General features: G+C 46.8%; 1 protein-coding gene across 1 annotated transcript in view; it reads left to right on the top strand.

Annotated features, from left to right (window-relative positions):
• Window positions 1-19,612, top strand: part of LOC115125109 (uncharacterized) — a 26,170-nt gene continuing 6,558 nt past the window's right edge. The window contains 8 exon segments of the mRNA XM_065017295.1: window positions 1-641; window positions 1,222-1,305; window positions 7,045-7,278; window positions 7,383-7,542; window positions 14,112-14,617; window positions 14,855-14,968; window positions 15,192-15,284; window positions 16,680-16,751. Coding sequence (XP_064873367.1) covers window positions 51-641; window positions 1,222-1,305; window positions 7,045-7,278; window positions 7,383-7,542; window positions 14,112-14,617; window positions 14,855-14,968; window positions 15,192-15,284; window positions 16,680-16,751 — 1,854 coding nt within the window. The 5' untranslated portion in view covers window positions 1-50.

The following is a 19,612-nucleotide window of genomic DNA, read 5'->3' as shown; positions in this document are numbered from 1 at the left end:
TGAGTTTCTCTGTCTGTCTGTCTGTGTGAGAGTGAACAACAACAGTCTAAATGGCTCAGCAGGGAATTCTACTGGACCAGGACAAGTTCTGTTGTTCTGTCTGTCTGGATCTACTGAAGGAGCCAGTGGCTATTCCCTGTGGACACAGTTACTGTAGAAGTTGTATTGAGGGCTACTGGGATCAGGACGATCAGGGCATCTACAGTTGTCCTCAGTGCAATCAGACCTTCACTCCAAGGCCTACTCTGAGGAAAAATAACATGTTGGATGAGGTGGTGGAGACACTGAAGAAGACAGGACTCCAGGCTACTCCCCCTGCTCTGTGCTATGTTGGACCTGGAGATGTGGCGTGTGATATCTGCACTGGGACCAGAAAGCAGAAAGCCCTCATGTCCTGTCTGGTGTGTCTGGTATCTTACTGTGAGACTCACCTCCAGCCTCACTGTGATGTTCCTGGACTAAAGAAACACAAACTGGTGAAAGCCACCGCAAATCTACAGGAGAAGATCTGCTCTCATCATGAACAACCGCTGGAGGTTTACTGTCGTACCGATCAACAGTGCATCTGTTATCATTGTGTGATGGATGAACATAAAGGCCATGATACAGTGTCAGCTGCAGCAGAGAGGACTGAGATACAGGTAAGACCAGAACAACTTGTTGGTAACTCTCTGATAAACACAGAAATAAAGACAAAGTAGGAAGGTTGGTTTAAGAGGAGAGAGAAATAAACATAGTTATTCAAATTACATCTATCCACAGCAGAAGAATTATGAATACGGGTGGCAGGTAGCCTATTGGTTAATAGCGTTGAAAGGTTGCTGGTTTGACTCCCCGAGCCGACTAGGTGAAAAATCTGTCAGTGCGCCTTTGAGCAAAGCACTTGACCCCAATTGCTCATCTCAGTCACTCTGGATATTTTTTCTAAAGTAAAAAAAACTCATTCTGAATGAGCTTTCATGTGCCCAATGTTCAGTCTCTCTGATTCGTGTTGTGTACTGTAAAAACTATAATCATTCAACTGTGTAGTAACTGTTTGCTAAGTGATTGACAGGTTATGAAGGTGAGAAAATGGGTTGAGATGGCTGGCCTTTTTTAACAAACAACATAGATCATAGTTTTCCAAAGGGACTTTCTCAAGGTTCATCTCTATTCTGTTAGTTACTGTGACTTATTGGACACATAAAACTTGGTAGCTCAATAAAGAGTGTTTCTCCACAGAGTCAGCTGGGGATGAGTCGGCAGAATGTCCAGGAGAGAGAGAAGGTGCTGAAGGAGATCCAACAGGCTGTGGAGTCTCTTAAGGTGACTATTATTATTGACCAGAAGAGATGCACCATTTCACTTCCCTCCTCCAGTCAAGTGAGAGCGAGAGAGAGAGAGTTTTGAGTTTAAAATAGTCTTTATTGGGTCTGGGAACCCACAACACAATAAAAACGAATACAAAACCATAGTTACACATCAATTAAAAACACAACACCAAATCCTCCTCCACAGTAACTAAACACAACCGACTCTTAATACCCCATATACTCAAACAGATCAATATTGTTAACCAGTTTGTAATAGGCAAACTCAACCCTCAGTCTCGCTGCCAACATTCCCACCACATCCACAGAACCCTGTCCCCCAATACTGTTCTTTCGGGTCTTCCATATTGCTAATTTAGCTGCCCCTAACACAAAATTAAGCAAAACAACTATACCCCTTCGACTAAACCTGTACTTTAATATAAAAAGTTGGGAAGAGAACACCTCTCCCAAAGCACCAAGAAGTGATCAGGTCAATCATCCCGACCAACCTGGGTCACTGTAAAAACAGATGTGCCAGAGTTTCAGAATGGACACCCTTCCCCAACTGTCGGATCCAGGTGTACCAGATGCATATTGGTGGCTATAGCTCCATGTATTATCCTCCATTGTAGGTCAGCTGTCCTCTTTTCAATAGGCAGTTTGTATAAAGACCGCCAACAGCCTTTTGGGGAGGCACCTGGGCCCAACACGGCAGGTAGCCTAGTGGTTAGAGCGTTGGACTTGTAAGCGAAAGGTTGCAAGAACAAATCCCCTAGCTGACAAGGTAAAAATCTGTCACTCTGCCCCTGAACAAGGCAGTTAACTCACTGTTCCTAGGCCGTCATTGAAAATAAGAATTTGTTCTTAACTGACTTGCCAAGTTAAATACAAATTAAACACATCCGCCCACCTTGTCAATTTTACCCCATCCAGGGAAGAGGCATGGGACACTTTTACACAAATTTTGTACATGGCCTTCTTTCCCACCACCTTGAACTCCCCCAGCTCCGGGGTATCGAATGAAAGCAGCATCGCCCACGTCCTCCTCGAATGCCCCTGCCGCAGCACTAACAATCAGTGCAGGGAACACATAATCCAGACCCGCCGTCCTCCTCTAATGCCCCCACCGCAGCACTAACAATCAGTGCAGGGAACACATAATCCAGACCCTCCGTCCTCCTCTAATGCCCCCACCGCAGCACTAACAATCAGTGCAGGGAACACATAATCCAGACCCTCCGTCCTCCTCTAATGCCCCCACCGCAGCACTAACAATCAGTGCAGGGAACACATAATCCAGACCCGCCGTCCTCCTCTAATGCCCCCACCGCAGCACTAACAATCAGTGCAGGGAACACATAATCCAGACCCTCCGTCCTCCTCTAATGCCCCCACCGCAGCACTAACAATCAGTGCAGGGAACACATAATCCAGACCCTCTGTCCTCCACTAATGCCCCCACCGCAGCACTAACAATCAGTGCAGGGAACACATAATCCAGACCCTCCTTCCACCGATCAGAATTGGAAGTGTCACATACTGCAGATGAAGTACTGGCAAGGAATCACAGACCTCATCAACGACCTTCCTCAGTAGGCGAGATGATCGGATCCCTGCTCTTTCTCCCAGCTCCTCCAACGATCTGCTCCTGCTCCGCATCAGATGACCCATCTTAGTACACCCCACACCTAATAAGCGTGAACGTAGGCTGGCTGAACCCAGAGCACGGGACTGGATGTCAGTGTTGTAAAAAAAGAGGCTCTTCAAAAAGCCACATCCCTGCTGGTGTGCCGGCCTTACGGGACTTGACAAGAAGTCTCCAAGCCTGCATAACAGACTCATAAGATGGAGTCAGACCAGACAAATCAACCCCTCCAGCTTTAAGAGAAAAAGGTGCTTATCTAAGCCTAAACAGCCCGCTCTCCTCATCAATGTATAGGCTGTTGTCAACCCAGCTAGAACCGTCACTGTACAACAGTCTCTGGGCTGCTTGAACTGGGAAAGCCATGATCCTGGAAGAAATGTCCACCAGGCCTTGCCCACCCTTGTGCAGTGGCAGGTACAGGGCTGCAGCTTTAATCCAGTGTTGTCCAGACCAGAAGAAATTGACAAGGGTCCTCTGAAGCTCTTGTATCAGACCCCCCGGTGGCTGTAAAATCATTAGTCTGTGCCACAAGGGTAGAGGCAACAAGATTATTAGCTACCAGGACCCTTTCCCTATAAGACAGCTGGGGTAGAACCCATTTCCACATTGACGATCTGGCACACACCTTCTCCACTACACCCTCCCAGTTCTTTTTCTGAAATACATCAGAGCCTAGAAAAAAAAAAGTCTTCATCCCATCTCTTCCCCACTGAAGCCCCCCTGGTAACCGTGGAGCGGACCCAGTCTGAAGCCCCCCTGGTAACCGTGGAGCGGACCCAGTCTGAAGCCCCCCTGGTAACCGTGGAGGAGACCCAGTCTGAAGCCCCCCTGGTAACCGTGGAGCGGACCCCGTCTGAAGCCCCCCTGGTAACCGTGGAGCGGACCCAGTCTGAAGCCCCCCTGGTAACCGTGGAGCGGACCCAGTCTGAAGCCCCCCTGGTAACCGTGGAGCGGACCCAGTCTGAAGCCCCCTGGTAACCGTGGAGCGGACCCAGTCTGAAGCCCCCTGGTAAACGTGGGAGCGGACCCAGTCTGAAGCCCCCTGGTAACCGTGGAGCGGACCCAGTGTGAAGCCCCTGGTAACCATGGATTGGACCCAGTCTGAAGCCCCCTGGTAAACGTGGAGCGGACCCAGTCTGAAGCCCCCTGGTAACTTTGGAGCGGACCTAGTCTGAAGCCCCCCTGGTAACCGTGGAGCGGACCCAGTCTGAAGCCCCCCTGGTAACCATGGAGTGGACCCAGTCTGAAGCCCCCCTGGTAACCGTGGAGCGGACCCAGTCTAAAGCCCCCCTGGTAACCGTGGAGCGGACCCAGTCTGAAGCCCCCCTGGTAACCGTGGAGCGGACCCAGTCTGAAGCCCCCCTGGTAACCGTGGAGCGGACCCCGTCTGAATCTGTCCTGCCCACAGCGATTCACTCTTTTCCCAATTGACTCTAGCTGAGGAGGCCCCCTCATACAACTTTAAAGCGTTTGAGAGAACCTTAACATCCGAGGCCCCTGTAATAAAAACTGTCACATCATCTGCATATGCAGACAGTGCTATCGTGGGACCCTTCATTACTCCTGGCACAGAGAAACCAGTAAGCCTCGCTCTTAAAAAACAAAGCATTGGTTAACTGCCCTGAAATTGGGCATCCCTGCCTAATGCCCCTTTGGACGGGGATGGGGGAACTCAAACCACCCCCCACCTTCACCATACACGAGGCCCCAGCATACAGTAAACTCATCCAAGACAAAAAACATCCCCAAACCCAAAGGTTTTCATTGTCTTGAACAAGTACTGGTGGTCCACACAGTCAAAAGCCTTCTCCTGATCCAAAGAAAGTAAACCCACATTCACATCAGACAGTTTACAAATGTCTAAACCATCTCTTATTAGAAACAAGTTATCAACAACAGAGAGGTCAGGTACACAGTAAGACTGGTCCTTGTGGACCAACAGCCCCAGATACTCTTTCAACCTGTTTGAGAGACATTTAGATACAGTTTTATATTCTGTGCACAGCAATGCAACAGGTCGCCAATTTTTTATATGAGCCAAATCCCCTTTTTTGGCAACAATGAAAGCACAGCACGTTGACAGGATACAGGAAGAGAACCCTCATGAAAAGATTCACAGACCACTTCATAAAAATCCTCCCCAATAGACCCCCAAAAGTGCTTATAGAACTCAGATGGTAAACCATCGATGCCAGAGGCTCGGCCTGTTGACAGCTGCATAACTGCTGTGGACAGCTCCTGCAGAGTAAAGTCAGAATCCAAAGCAACTCACTGCTCTGGTCCCAATTGAGGAAGACCGCGTAACAACTGTTCAGTACACAAAGAATCACAATCCTCCGCCTTATAGAGGGCAGAGTAAAAATTCACGGCATGTTGGCGCATTTCACTGTCATCCATGGTCATCTTCCCATCAGGGAGACGAAGGCAGACCATCTGTTTACGTTGCATTGTCGACTGTCCTAGGTTGTTTTTTTAAGCGCTAGGAGCATCCATATCCTTGAGGGTAGCAAAACGAGACCTAATCAAGGCACCCTTCACTCTTTCATGTAAAAACGACCTCAGTTCATGTCTCTTGTCCTGTAAGTTCATAACTAGTCCGGGGTCATTCAGAGTGAGCAACTTCAACTCAATAGATTTGATGTCCTGTTCAAGGGCCCTGATAGTCTCTTTAAATCCAATACGAGACAGGGCAGTATACTGTTGACAAAACAATCAATCGTATGTGGGCCTTCCCAACCTACCACCATGGTCTCAAGGACTCAAAATTCCCTTTTATAACCCTCCATTTTTATAACCCTCCGACTCCTGTGGCGGGCCAGGCGCAGTGCGCGCTAGCCCAGGTTGCCAGGTGCACGGTGTTTCCTCCGACACATTGGTGCTGCTGGCTTCCGGGTTGGATGTGGGCTGTGTTAAGAAGCAGTGCGGCTTGGTTGGGTTGTGTATTGGAGGACGCATGACTTTCAACCTTCGTCTCTCCCGAGCCCGTATGGGAGTTGCAGCGATGAGACAAGATAGTAGCTACTAAAACAATTGGATACCATGAAATTGCGGAGAAAAAAGGGGTAAATAATAATAATAATCAAATAAAAAAATAACGTAAAAAAAACAAGACACTCTTCTTTAAGAAGTACACCATGCTCAACCATACGATCAACAAGACACTCTTCTTTAAGAAGTACACCATGCTCAACCATACGATCAACAAGACACTCTTCTTTAAGAAGTACACCATGCTCAACCATACGATCAACAAGACACTCTTCTTTAAGAAGTACACCATGCTCAACCATACGATCAACAAGACGCTCTTCTTTAAGAAGTACACCATGCTCAACCATACGATCAACAAGACGCTCTTCTTTAAGAAGTACACCATGCTCAACCATACGATCAACAAGACGCTCTTCTTTAAGAAGTACACCATGCTCAACCATACGATCAACAAGACGCTCTTCTTTAAGAAGTACGCCATGCTCAACCATACAATCAACAAGACGCTCTTCTTTAAGAAGAAACACCACCGCTTTATTCATCCGTGACGCATAAGCAACATTCTCTCCTACGGCGACCAGAAACTCCTCCACAGTGACAGTAGCTTCAGTAACACACCTAAAGCCATGCCGAAGTGACAGGCACAGCGTCCCCATGTGGGTCCCCACCAAAGCCAGGGTACTTTCGACACGAAAAACAATATACTTAATTCTACCACAACAACTAAATAAAAAATAATTATAACCTTAATCATGCAGAGGAAGAACGAAAAAAGATACCACCAAGAAAAGGAAACGTGAAATGAAAACAAGGATATCTAACTCTACACAGCACTCACTCATACAATTCCCTCTCCCTCTCTCTCTCTCCCTCTCCCTCTCTCTCTCTCACTCTCTCTCTCTCTTTCTCTCTCTCTCTCTCTCCCCCTCTCCCTCTCTCTCTCCCTCTCTCTCTCCCTCTCTCTCTCTCTCTCTCTCTCTCTCTCCCTCTCTCTCCCTCTCTCTCTCTCTCTCTCTCCCTCTCTCTCTCTCTCTCCCTCTCCCTCTCTCTCTCTCACTCTCTCTCTCTTTCTCTCTCTCTCTCTCTCCCCCTCTCCCTCTCTCTCTCTCCTAACAGCGTTCTGCAAATGCAGCAGTGTATGACAGTGAGAGGATCTTTACTGAACTGATCCACTCCATGGAGGAAAGGCGCTCTGAGGTGAAGGAGCTGATCAGAGCTCAGGAGAAGGCTGAAGTGAGTCGTGCTGAAGGTCTACTGGAGCCACTGAAACAGGAGCTAGTTGAGCTGAGGAGGAGAGATGCTGAGCTGGAGAAACTCTCACACACAGAGGATCACATCCATTTCCTTCAGGTGACTATACCGCCTTGTTAGGCATATACATGATACGAATATGAAGTTACAGTAATGTAAATCTCTTTCTCTCTCTCTCTCTCTCTCTCTCTCTCTCTGTCCAGAGTTATCAATCTCTCTCCAGTCCCAGTGTATCTTCAGACTTGCCCAGCATCATTGTCTGTTCTCTTCAGTACTTTGGAGATGTGAATAAGTCTGTGTCTGAGCTGAGAGTGAAAGTAGAAGACCTCCTTAAAGGAGAATGGACCAAGATCTCCACTACAGGTGGGTTGGAAATACTAAATCTGCGAGTTATACAGGTGCCCGAAATCTGATCTTTTGCCCAATTATTTGTCTTTTGACCAATCAGATCATATCAGATCGTTTGCCAATAATTGTGCAAAAGATCGGAAATTGGGCTGTCTGTGTTAATGAAGCCCTTTACTTAAATAGAAAATCTATTACCTTTCTTAACTATTGAATGAACTATTTCTATCATATTACCGCTGCTCACAAACCAAATTTCCCTCTGGGGACAATTCAACTACTACTTCCGGCGCCGACAGAGATGGCCGCCTCGCTTCGCGTTCCTAGGAAAGTTTTTTGTTTTTTTAGGTGTTATTTCTTACATTAGTACCCCAGGTCATCTTAGGTTTCATTACATACAGTCGAGAAGAACTACTGAATATAAGATCAGCGTCAACTCACCATCAGTTCGACCAAGAATATGTTTTTCGCGACGCGGATCCTGTGTTCTGCCTTTCAAACAGGACAACGGAATGGATCCCATGCAGCGACCCAAAAAAACGACTCCGAAAAAGAGGGAAACGAGGCGATCTTATGGTCAGACTCCGGAGAAGGGCACATCGTGCACCACTCCCTAGCATTCTTCTCGCCAATGTCCAGTCTCTTGACAACAAGGTTGATGAAATCCGAGCAAGGGTAGCATTCCAGAGGGACATCAGAGACTGTAACGTTCTTTGCTTCATGGAAACATGGCTCACTGGAGAGACGCTATCGGAGGCGGTGCAGACAGCGGGTTTCTCCACGCATCGCGCCGACAGGAACAAACATCTTTCTGGTAAGAAGAGGGGCGGGGGCGTATGCCTTATGACTAACGAGACATGGTGTGATGAAAGAAACATACAGGAACTCAAATCCTTCTGTTCACCTGATTTAGAATTCCTTACAATCAAATGTAGACCGCATTATCTACCAAGAGAATTCTCTTCGATTATAATCACAGCCGTATATATCCCCCCCAAGCAGACATATCGATGGCTCTGAACTAACTTTATTTGACACTTTGCAAACTGGAATCCATTTATCCGGAGGCTGCATTCATTGTAGCTGGGGATTTTAACAAGGCTAATCTGAAAACAAGACTCCCTAAATTTTATCAGCATATCGATTGCGCAACCAGGGGTGGAAAAACCTTGGATCATTGTTACTCTAACTTCCGCGACGCATATAAGGCCCTGCCCCGCCCCCCCCTTTCGGAAAAGCTGATCACGACTCCATTTTGTTGATCCCTGCCTACAGACAGAAACTAAAACAAGAGGCTCCCACGCTGAGGTCTGTCCAACGCTGGTCCGACCAAGCTGACTCCACACTCCAAGACTGCTTCAATCACGTGGACTGGGATATGTTTCGTATTGCGTCAGATAACAATATTGACAAATACGCTGATTCGGTGTGCGAGTTCATTAGAACGTGCGTTGAAGATGTCGTTCCCATAGCAACGATTAAAACATTCCCTAACCAGAAACCGTGGATTGATGGCAGCATTCGCGTGAAACTGAAAGCGCGAACCACTGCTTTTAATCAGGGCAAGGTGACTGGTAACATGACCGAATACAAACAGTGCAGCTATTCCCTCCGCAAGGCTATCAAACAAGCTAAGCGTCAGTACAGAGACAAAGTAGAATCTCAATTCAACGGCTCAGACACAAGAGGCATGTGGCAGGGTCTACAGTCAATCACGGACTACAAGAAGAAATCCAGCCCAGTCACGGACCAGGATGTCTTGCTCCCAGGCAGACTAAATAACTTTTTTGCCCGCTTTGAGGACAATACAGTGCCACTGACACGGCCTGCAACGAAAACATGCGGACTCTCCTTCACTGCAGCCGAGGTGTGTAAGACTTTTAAACGTGTTAACCCTCGCAAGGCTGCAGGCCCAGACGGCATCCCCAGCCGCGCCCTCAGAGCATGCGCAGACTAGCTGGCCGGTGTGTTTACGGACATATTCAATCAATCCCTATACCAGTCTGCTGTTCCCACATGCTTCAAGAGGGCCACCATTGTTCCTGTTCCCAAGAAAGCTAAGGTAATTGAGCTAAACGACTACCGCCCCGTAGCACTCACTTCCGTCATCATGAAGTGCTTTGAGAGACTAGTCAAGGACCATATCACCTCCACCCTACCTGACACCCTAGACCCACTCCAATTTGCTTACCGCCCAAATAGGTCCACAGACGATGCAATCTCAACCACACTGCACACTGCCCTAACCCATCTGGACAAGAGGAATACCTATGTGAGAATGCTGTTCATCGACTACAGCTCGGCATTCAACACCATAGTACCCTCCAAGCTCGTCATCAAGCTCGAGACCCTGGGTCTCGACCCCGCCCTGTGCAACTGGGTACTGGACTTCCTGACGGGCCGCCCCCAGGTGGTGAGGGTAGGCAACAACATCTCCCCGCTGATCCTCAACACTGGGGCCCCTCAAGGGTGCGTTCTGAGCCCTCTCCTGTACTCCCTGTTCACCCACGACTGCGTGGCCACGCACGCCTCCAACTCAATCATCAAGTCTGCGGACGACACAACAGTGGTAGGCTTGATTACCAACAACGACGAGACGGCCTACGGGAAGGAGGTGAGGGCCCTCGGAGTGTGATGTCAGGAAAATAACCTCACACTCAACGTCAACAAAACTAAGGAGATGATTGTGGACTTCAGGAAACAGCAGAGGGAACACCCCCCTATCCACATCGATGGAACAGTAGTGGAGAGGGTAGCAAGTTTTAAGTTCCTCGGCATACACATCACAGACAAACTGAATTGGTCCACTCACACAGACAGCATCGTGAAGAAGGCGCAGCAGCGCCTCTTCAACCTCAGGAGGCTGAAGAAATTCGGCTTGTCACCAAAAGCACTCACAAACTTCTACAGATGCACAATCGAGAGCATCCTGGCGGGCTGTATCACCGCCTGGTACGGCAACTGCTCCGCCCTCAACCGTAAGGCTCTCCAGAGGGTAGTGAGGTCTGCACAACGCATCACCGGGGGCAAACTACCTGCCCTCCAGGACACCTACACCACCCGATGTTACAGGAAGGCCATAAAGATCATCAAGGACATCAACCACCCGAGCCACTGCCTGTTCACCCCGATATCATCCAGAAGGCGAGGTCAGTACAGCTGCATCAAAGCTGGGACCGAGAGACTGAAAAACAGCTTCTATCTCAAGGCCATCACACTGTTAAACAGCCACCTCTAACATTGAGTGGCTGCTGCCAACACACTGACACTGACACTGACTCAACTCCAGCCACTTTAATAATGGGAATTGATGGGAAATGATGTAAATATATCACTAGCCACTTTAAACAATGCTACCTTATATAATGTTACTTACCCTACATTATTCATCTCATATGCATACGTATATACTGTACTCTATATCATCGACTGCATCCTTATGTAATACATGTATCACTAGCCACTTTAACTATGCCTCTTTGCATTTAACATTTACATTTAAGTCATTTAGCAGACGCTCTTATCCAGAGCGACTTACAAATTGGTGCTTTCACCTTATGACATCCAGTGGAACAGCCACTTTACAATAGTGCATCTAGGTCTTTTAAGGGGGAGGGGGGAGAAGGATTACTTTATCCTATCCTAGGTATTCCTTAAAGAGGTGGGGTTTCAGGTGTCTCCGGAAGGTGGTGATTGACTCCGCTGTCCTGGCGTCGTGAGGGAGTTTGTTCCACCATTGGGGGCCAGAGCAGCGAACAGTTTTGACTGGGCTGAGCGGGAACTGTACTTCCTCAGTGGTAGGGAGGCGAGCAGGCCAGAGGTGGATGAACGCAGTGCCCTTGTTTGGGTGTAGGGCCTGATCAGAGCCTGGAGGTACTGAGGTGCCGTTCCCCTCACAGCTCCGTAGGCAAGCACCATGGTCTTGTAGCGGATGCGAGCTTCAACTGGAAGCCAGTGGAGAGAGCGGAGGAGCGGGGTGACGTGAGAGAACTTGGGAAGGTTGAACACCAGACGGGCTGCGGCGTTCTGGATGAGTTGTAGGGGTTTAATGGCACAGGCAGGGAGCCCAGCCAACAGCGAGTTGCAGTAATCCAGACGGGAGATGACAAGTGCCTGGATTAGGACCTGCGCCGCTTCCTGTGTGAGGCAGGGTCGTACTCTGCGGATGTTGTAGAGCATGAACCTACAGGAACGGGCCACCGCCTTGATGTTATTTGAGAACGACAGGGTGTTGTCCAGGATCACGCCAAGGTTCTTAGCGCTCTGGGACGAGGACACAATGGAGTTGTCAACCGTGATGGCGAGATCATGGAACGGGCAGTCCTTCCCGGGAGGAAGAGCAGCTCCGTCTTGCCGAGGTTCAGCTTGAGGTGATGATCCGTCATCCACACTGATATGTCTGCCAGACATGCAGAGATGCGATTCGCCACCTGGTCGTCAGAAGGGGGAAAGGAGAAGATTAATTGTGTGTCGTCTGCATAGCAATGATAGGAGAGACCATGTGAGGTTATGACAGAGCCAAGTGACTTGGTGTATAGCGAGAATAGGAGAGGGCCTAGAACAGAGCCCTGGGGGACACCAGTGGTGAGAGCACGTGGTGAGGAGACGGATTCTCGCCACGCCACCTGGTAGGAGCGACCTGTCAGGTAGGACGCAATCCAAGCGTGGGCCGCGCCGGAGATGCCCAACTCGGAGAGGGTGGAGAGGAGGATCTGATGGTTCACAGTATCGAAGGCAGCCGATAGGTCTAGAAGGATGAGAGCAGAGGAGAGAGAGTTAGCTTTAGCAGTGCGGAGCGCCTCCGTGATACAGAGAAGAGCAGTCTCAGTTGAATGACTAGTCTTGAAACCTGACTGATTTGGATCAAGAAGGTCATTCTGAGAGAGATAGCGGGAGAGCTGGCCAAGGACGGCACGTTCAAGAGTTTTGGAGAGAAAAGAAAGAAGGGATACTGGTCTGTAGTTGTTGACATCGGAGGGATCGAGTGTAGGTTTTTCAGAAGGGGTGCAACTCTCGCTCTCTTGAAGACAGGAGGGACGTAGCCAGCGGTCAGGGATGAGTTGATGAGCGAGGTGAGGTAAGGGAGAAGGTCACCGGAGATGGTCTGGAGAAGAGAGGAGGGGATAGGGTCAAGCGGGCAGGTTGTTGGGCGGCCGGCCGTCACAAGACGCGAGATGTCATCTGAGAGAGAGGGGAGAAAGAGGTCAGAGCACAGGGTAGGGCAGTGTGAGCAGAACCAGCGGTGTCGTTTGACTTAGCAAACGAGGATCGGATGTCGTCGACCTTCTTTTCAAAATGGTTGACGAAGTCATCTGCAGAGAGGGAGGAGGGGGAGGGGGAGGAGGATTCAAGAGGGAGGAGAAGGTGGCAAAGAGCTTCCTAGGGTTAGAGGCAGATGCTTGGAATTTAGAGTTGTAGAAAGTGGCTTTAGCAGCAGAGACAGAGGAGGAAAATGTAGAGAGGAGGGAGTGAAAGGATGCCAGGTCCGCAGGGAGGCGATTTTCCTCCATTTCCGCTCGGCTGCCCGCAGCCCTGTTCTGTGAGCTCGCAATGAGTCGTCGAGCCACGGAGCGGGAGGGGAGGACCGAGCCGGCCTGGAGGATAGGGGACATAGAGAGTCAAAGGATGCAGAAAGGGAGGAGAGGAGGGTTGAGGAGGCAGAATCAGGAGATAGGTTGGAGAAGGTTTGAGCAGAGGGAAGAGATGATAGGATGGAAGAGGAGAGAGTAGCGGGGGAGAGAGAGCGAAGGTTGGGACGGCGCGATACCATCCGAGTAGGGGCAGTGTGGGAAGTGTTGGATGAGAGCGAGAGGGAAAAGGATACAAGGTAGTGGTCGGAGACTTGGAGGGGAGTTGCAATGAGGTTAGTGGAGGAACAGCATCTAGTAAAGATGAGGTCGAGCGTATTGCCTGCCTTGTGAGTAGGGGGGGAAGGTGAGAGGGTGAGGTCAAAAGAGGAGAGGAGTGGAAAGAAGGAGGCAGAGAGGAATGAGTCAAAGGTAGACGTGGGGAGGTTAAAGTCGCCCAGAACTGTGAGAGGTGAGCCGTCCTCAGGAAAGGAGCTTATCAAGGCATCAAGCTCATTGATGAACTCTCCGAGGGAACCTGGAGGGCGATAAATGATAAGGATGTTAAGCTTGAAAGGGCTAGTAACTGTGACAGCATGGAATTCAAAGGAGGCGATAGACAGATGGGTAACATACTCATCTCATATGTATATACTGTACTCGATACCATCTACTGTATCTTGCCTATGCTGCTCTGTACCATCACTCATTCATATATCCTTATGTACATATTCTTTATCCCCTTACACTGTGTATAAGACAGTAGTTTTGGAATTGTTAGTTAGATTACTTGTTGGTTATTACTGCATTGTCGGAACTAGAAGCACAAGCATTTCGCTACACTCGCATTAACATCTGCTAACCATGTGTATGTGACAAATAACATTTGATTTGATTTGATTTGAAGTTTGATCGACTGATTATAATAACATCAACTTATTCTTATTGAAGGTCCTACAGCTATCAAATACAGCATCAAATTGTCATCCTGTGTCCTCCTGTCTCTCTGTCTCTCTCTAGGGATAGCATGTCATAACAACCACAGCTCCCAGACGAAAGCTGCTTTGCAGCAAGACGACCCCATGGAGGACAAGGACAGGGGTCAGCAGGTCAAACGCCGCGAGATCCCTGTTGGAAACTTGGTCGACGTTGACAACACTCCGGTCACCAAATCACTGCACGGAGACAGTGAGAGAGAAAGGGATGGAGAAAGGAAGAAAGAGGAAGAAAGACAGAAGCATAAGGAAATGGAAAGTGAGAAAAAGAGGGATGGCGGGAGGGAAGTTGAAATGGATGGAGCAAGGGTAGGAGAGAGGGATGGAACAACTGAAAGAGAGATGGAGGGGGTGAGGGAAGAAGCGATGGATATAGGGTGGGAAAACAAGAGGGATGGAACAAGAGAAGGAGTGAGGGGTGAGGAGGAGAAGAGGTCGTGCTGCTATCTCTCTCAGCTGAAGAAAGTCCCTGAGTGTCACAAGGAGCTGGAGCCGCTGTCCTTCAGCAGAACTCACAACGTCCTCATAGATGTAAGACTCTCTGGCATCGCTCTGTCTGGTCTGAATAACTGTGGTGTCTTTCTTTGTTTGTGATTATGGAGAGAATGAGGAGGAGGAGGTAGAGTGAGATAGTTAAGAGAGTCTAGCTCAATGAAAAAGATCGTTTTTAAAGCGTCTGAGAGTGAACTGGATCTTTACACCAGAAAATGTGTATTGAAATCATTGCTCTCTAACAGATCATTCATGTCTGTCTACCTCCCTATTCAGGTGAATGAGTTCCACAATGAAAGGACATTGAAACCTCATTTTGGACGTCATGTGTGGCACAGTGACTTTGTTAAGATGCCCTGCTCACCAGAAAGCCTCATGAAGACTGGATGGGTGGGTTCATTGATTCATTCATTTACTGTTTAATTTATACATTATTTGTCGATTGTTTGGTTGATTGGTTAATTGATTGATTGGTTTGGTGGCTGAATTATTGATTTGTTAGTTGGTTGAGTTGAGTGGTAAGGTAGTTGATTGGTTAGTTGGTTGATTGGTTAGTTGGTTGATTGATTGGTTAGTTGGTTGATTGGTTAGTTGGTTGATTGACTTTTCCCAGGTAACCAGCTCTGAGGGAAGTCGGTGGAAGGTGGTCTCTAAACAGCTGGAGAGTCTGGCCAATAAGACCACTGCATCAGTGGGTGACGTAGAGGTACGACACACACACACATGCCTCCATTATCCTAACATTTCCTAACACCTCCATTATCATAACATTTCCTAACACGTCTCCATTATCCTAACATTTCCTAACACACCTCCATTATCCGAACATTTCCTAACATGAATCAATTATCCTAACATTTCCTAACATGCCTCCATTATCCTAATATTTCCTAACACGCCTCCATTATCCTAACATTTCCTAACATGAATCCATCATCCTAACATTTCCTAACATGAATCCATCATCCTAACATTTCCTAACACGCCTCAATTATCCTAACATTTCCTAACACGCCTCCATTATCCTAACATTTCCTAACATGAATCCATCATCCTAACATTTCCTAACACGCCTCCATTATCCTAACATTTCCTAACATGAATCCATCATCCTAACATTTCCTAACATGCCTTCATCATCCTAACATTTCCTAACATGAATCCATCATCCTAACATTTCCTAACATGAATCCATCATCCTAACATTTCCTAACATGCCTCTAGTATCCTAACATTTCCTAATATGCCTCTATTATCCTAACATTTCCTAACATGAATCCATCACCCTAACATTCCTTAATATGAATCCATCATCCTAACATTTCCTAACATGAATCCATCATCCTAACATTTCCTAACATGAATCCATCATCCTAACATTTCCTAACATGCCTCCATTATCCTAACATTTCCTAACATGCCTCTAGTATCCTAACATTTCCGACCATGAATCCATCATCCTAACATTCCCTAACACGCCTCCATCATCCTAACATTTCCTAACATGAATCCATCATCCTAACATTTCCTAACACGCCTCCATTATCCTAACATTTCCTAACATGAATCCATCATCCTAACATTTCCTAACATGCCTTCATCATCCTAACATTTCCTAACATGAATCCATCTTCCTAACATTTCCTAACATGAATCCATCATCCTAACATTTCCTAACATGCCTCTAGTATCCTAACTTTTCCTAACATGCCTCTAGTATCCTAACATTTCCTAACATGAATCCATCATCCTAACATTTCCTAACATGAATCCATCACCCTAACATTTCCTAACGTGAATCCATCATCCTAACATTTCCTAACATGAATCCATCATCCTAACATTTCCTAACATGCCTCCATTATCCTAACATTTCCTAACATGAATCCATCATCCTAACATTTCCTAACATGCCTCCATTATCCTAACATTTCCTAACATGAATCCATCATCCTAACATTTCCTAACATGCCTCCATTATCCTAACATTTCCTAACATGCCCCCTCAGGTTAACCTGAGTTTGGGGTAACAGTTAAGGTAGGGGTTAGCATGTTTTACCAGTACTGTTTAACAATGATCTACATGTTTCTCTCCACTTAGAAAGCCATAAAGAAATACAACCCAAAGTATGAAGATCAATGGTCCTTTGATGCCCTGCATACCTTTGTTCAGGTCAGTTACCACTTCACTGTGAATGAACTCTAGTGGTGTTAAAACAGCCCTTAGGAGGGTGTAATTCCTAATCATTCCCGGGTTCGAGGGCCTTATTGCTTTTGTAAAACGGTTACCAACAAAGATGAATGACATGTTTTCATTGAAAAAGTTATTTTAAAAAGTAAATGTGTTTTATTTCATTTTTCCACCAAACATTATTTTGCGGGCAAAATCAGTTAGTTAGTTAGTTCTGAGATTCTGAAGTTGCTTACCAAACAAGCTGGTCGTCCAATCCAAATGTTCTAAGCAAAAAGGTTACCATGAAGGCTAGCTACTTCTCCTTTGCTAGCTAACCAACTAAGGCCTAGATTCAATCAGATGTTTTGGCGGTGTCGGAGGTGGAATTGGGTTGAAGCCATCAAATTGGTGAGCAACTGCTCTTGTGGTCATTGTCACACCCATCTTACTCGCATTCAGAACGAGAAAGTGTCTGTATGGTAACAATTACGCTCAAACTGAAAACTCATTCAACAAAATGTTTTGGATTTCTATTATCCTAATTGGGGTGTAGATTACATCTCACATATTCCAGTGTTCCAAGTTGTAAACAAGGCTGCTTGGGATTGCAACCTGATCTCAGTGTATTTCGTATTATTCTGTAGGTAAATCCAAGACACTCCATTTAGTATGATATGTTACGTTTCATATGGTATGTATTAATTTGTGGATGTCCTTCACCCATTTTGTATCAAATCAAATTTTATTTGTCACATGCGCCAAATACATCAGTTGTAAACTGTAAAATGCTTACTTTACAAGCCCTTAACATACAATGCAGTTTCAAGAAAAATAAGGGTAAGAAAATATTGACTAAATAAACTAAAGTAAAAAAATAAAAGTGCAACAATAAAATAACAATAATGAGGCTATATACAGGGGGTACCGGTCCCAAGTCGATGTGCCAAATACAGGTTAGTCGAGGTAATTGAGGTAATATGTACATGTAGGAAGGGGTAAAGTGATTATGCAAACAGCGATTAGCAGCAGCGTAAAAAGGGTGGCGATTTATGCAAATAGTCCGGGTAGACATTTGATTAGCTGTTAAGCAGTCTTATGGCTTGGGGTGGAAGCTGCTAAGAAGCCTTTTGGTCCGAGACTTGACGCCCAGTACCGCTTGCCATGCGGTAGCAAAGAGAACAGTCTATGACTTGGGTGGCTGGAGTCTTTGGCAATTTTTAGGGCCTTCCTCTGACACCGCCCGGTATGGAGGTCCTGGATAGCAGGAAGCTTTACCCAAGTGATGTACTGGGCTGTACGCACTATCCTCTGTAGCGCCTTGCGGTCGGAGGATGAGCAGTTGCCATACCAGGTGGTGATGCAACCAGTCAGGATGCTCTCAATGGTGCAGCTCTAGAACTTTTTGAGGATCTGAGGGCCCATGACAAATCTTTTCAGTCTCCTGAGGGGGAATAAGTGTTGTTGTACCCTCTTCACGACTGTCTTGGTGTGTATGGTCCATGATAGTTTGTTGGTGGTGTGGACACCAAGGAACTTGAAGCTCTCAACCTGCTCCACTACAGTCCCGTCGATGAGAATGGGGGCATGCTCGGCCCTCATTTTCCTGTAGTCCACAATCATCTCTTTTGTCTTGATCACGTTGTGGGAGAGGTTGTTGTCCTGGCACCACATGGCCAGGTCTCTGACCTACTCCTTATAGACTGTCTCATCATTGTCGTGATCAGGCCTACCACCGTTGTGTCTTCGTCAAACTTAATGATGGTGTTGGAGTTGTGCTTGGCCACGCAGTCATGGGTGAACAGGGAGTACAGGAGGGGACTGAGCATGCACCCCTGAGGGACCCCAGTGTTGAGGATCAGAGGGGCAGATGTGTTATTGCCTACTCTTGCCACCTGGGGGCGGCTCGTCAGGAAGTCCAGGATCAAGTTGCAGAGGGAGGTGTTTCATCCCAGGGTCCTTAACTTAGTGATGAGCTTTGAGGGTACTATGGTGTTGAACACTGAGCTGTAGTCAATGAATACTACAGTGTCATATATACTGTATGTTACAAATAACAATTCTTATTAAATTTGACGAATTTTCAAAACGTACAATATGTTATGAATTTTCAAGACATATGATATGTTACGAATTCTAGCTAGGTGGCTAGGTGTTGTTAGCTAGCTCGCTAACGTTAGCTAGGCTAGGGGTTAGGGTTAAGTTTAGGTGCAGGGTTAGCTAAAGTGCTAAAGTTGTCCGTGATGAGATTTGAACACGCAACCTTTGGGTTGCTAGATGTTCTCATTATACGCACACCCATGCACCCTGACCAACCACCCTACTTTCGTTTTTGTAACATAACTTATCATACTAAATGGTTGACTCTGATTTACATACAGAACAATACGAAATGCTCTTCACGAAATGCTCTTCATGCTCTTTTTATGTGACTCCATGCAGCCATTGTCAATGTCCTTTTTATGTATAATGCAAGGAAGCACTTGTGCATTAGACAGCTCTAACGCAGTTCCACCTCCGACACTGTCAAAATAACCATTATGCGGATGTCGGCTAAAGTGGATCTGATATACTAGAGTGCTAAAGCTAACACACAATCACATCAAGCAGCTGAAATGACAGCCAACTATGTCCATTTTCATTTTCGTTTTACGTTTGTTTCTATTGCCATTTATTTTGATATATCCATTATAATGATGCTGATAAATGAATTGGCCTGGATCAGAGAAGCTGATCATGTCATGTTCATTCTCTCTATGGCACAGTGGAGATCTCTAAAATATGATACTTTGTTGCACAAGTTGGAGAGGCAGGCAGCAAGGTTAAGACAAACCACAGCTGTTGAAAACTAAATGCTAGCTAGT

Source organism: Oncorhynchus nerka, linkage group LG4 (assembly GCF_034236695.1).
Source record: "Oncorhynchus nerka isolate Pitt River linkage group LG4, Oner_Uvic_2.0, whole genome shotgun sequence".
Taxonomy (NCBI): Eukaryota; Metazoa; Chordata; class Actinopteri; order Salmoniformes; family Salmonidae; genus Oncorhynchus; species Oncorhynchus nerka.
The sequence above is the reverse complement of the archived record's forward strand: the minus strand, read 5'-3'. Positions and strand labels throughout refer to the sequence as shown.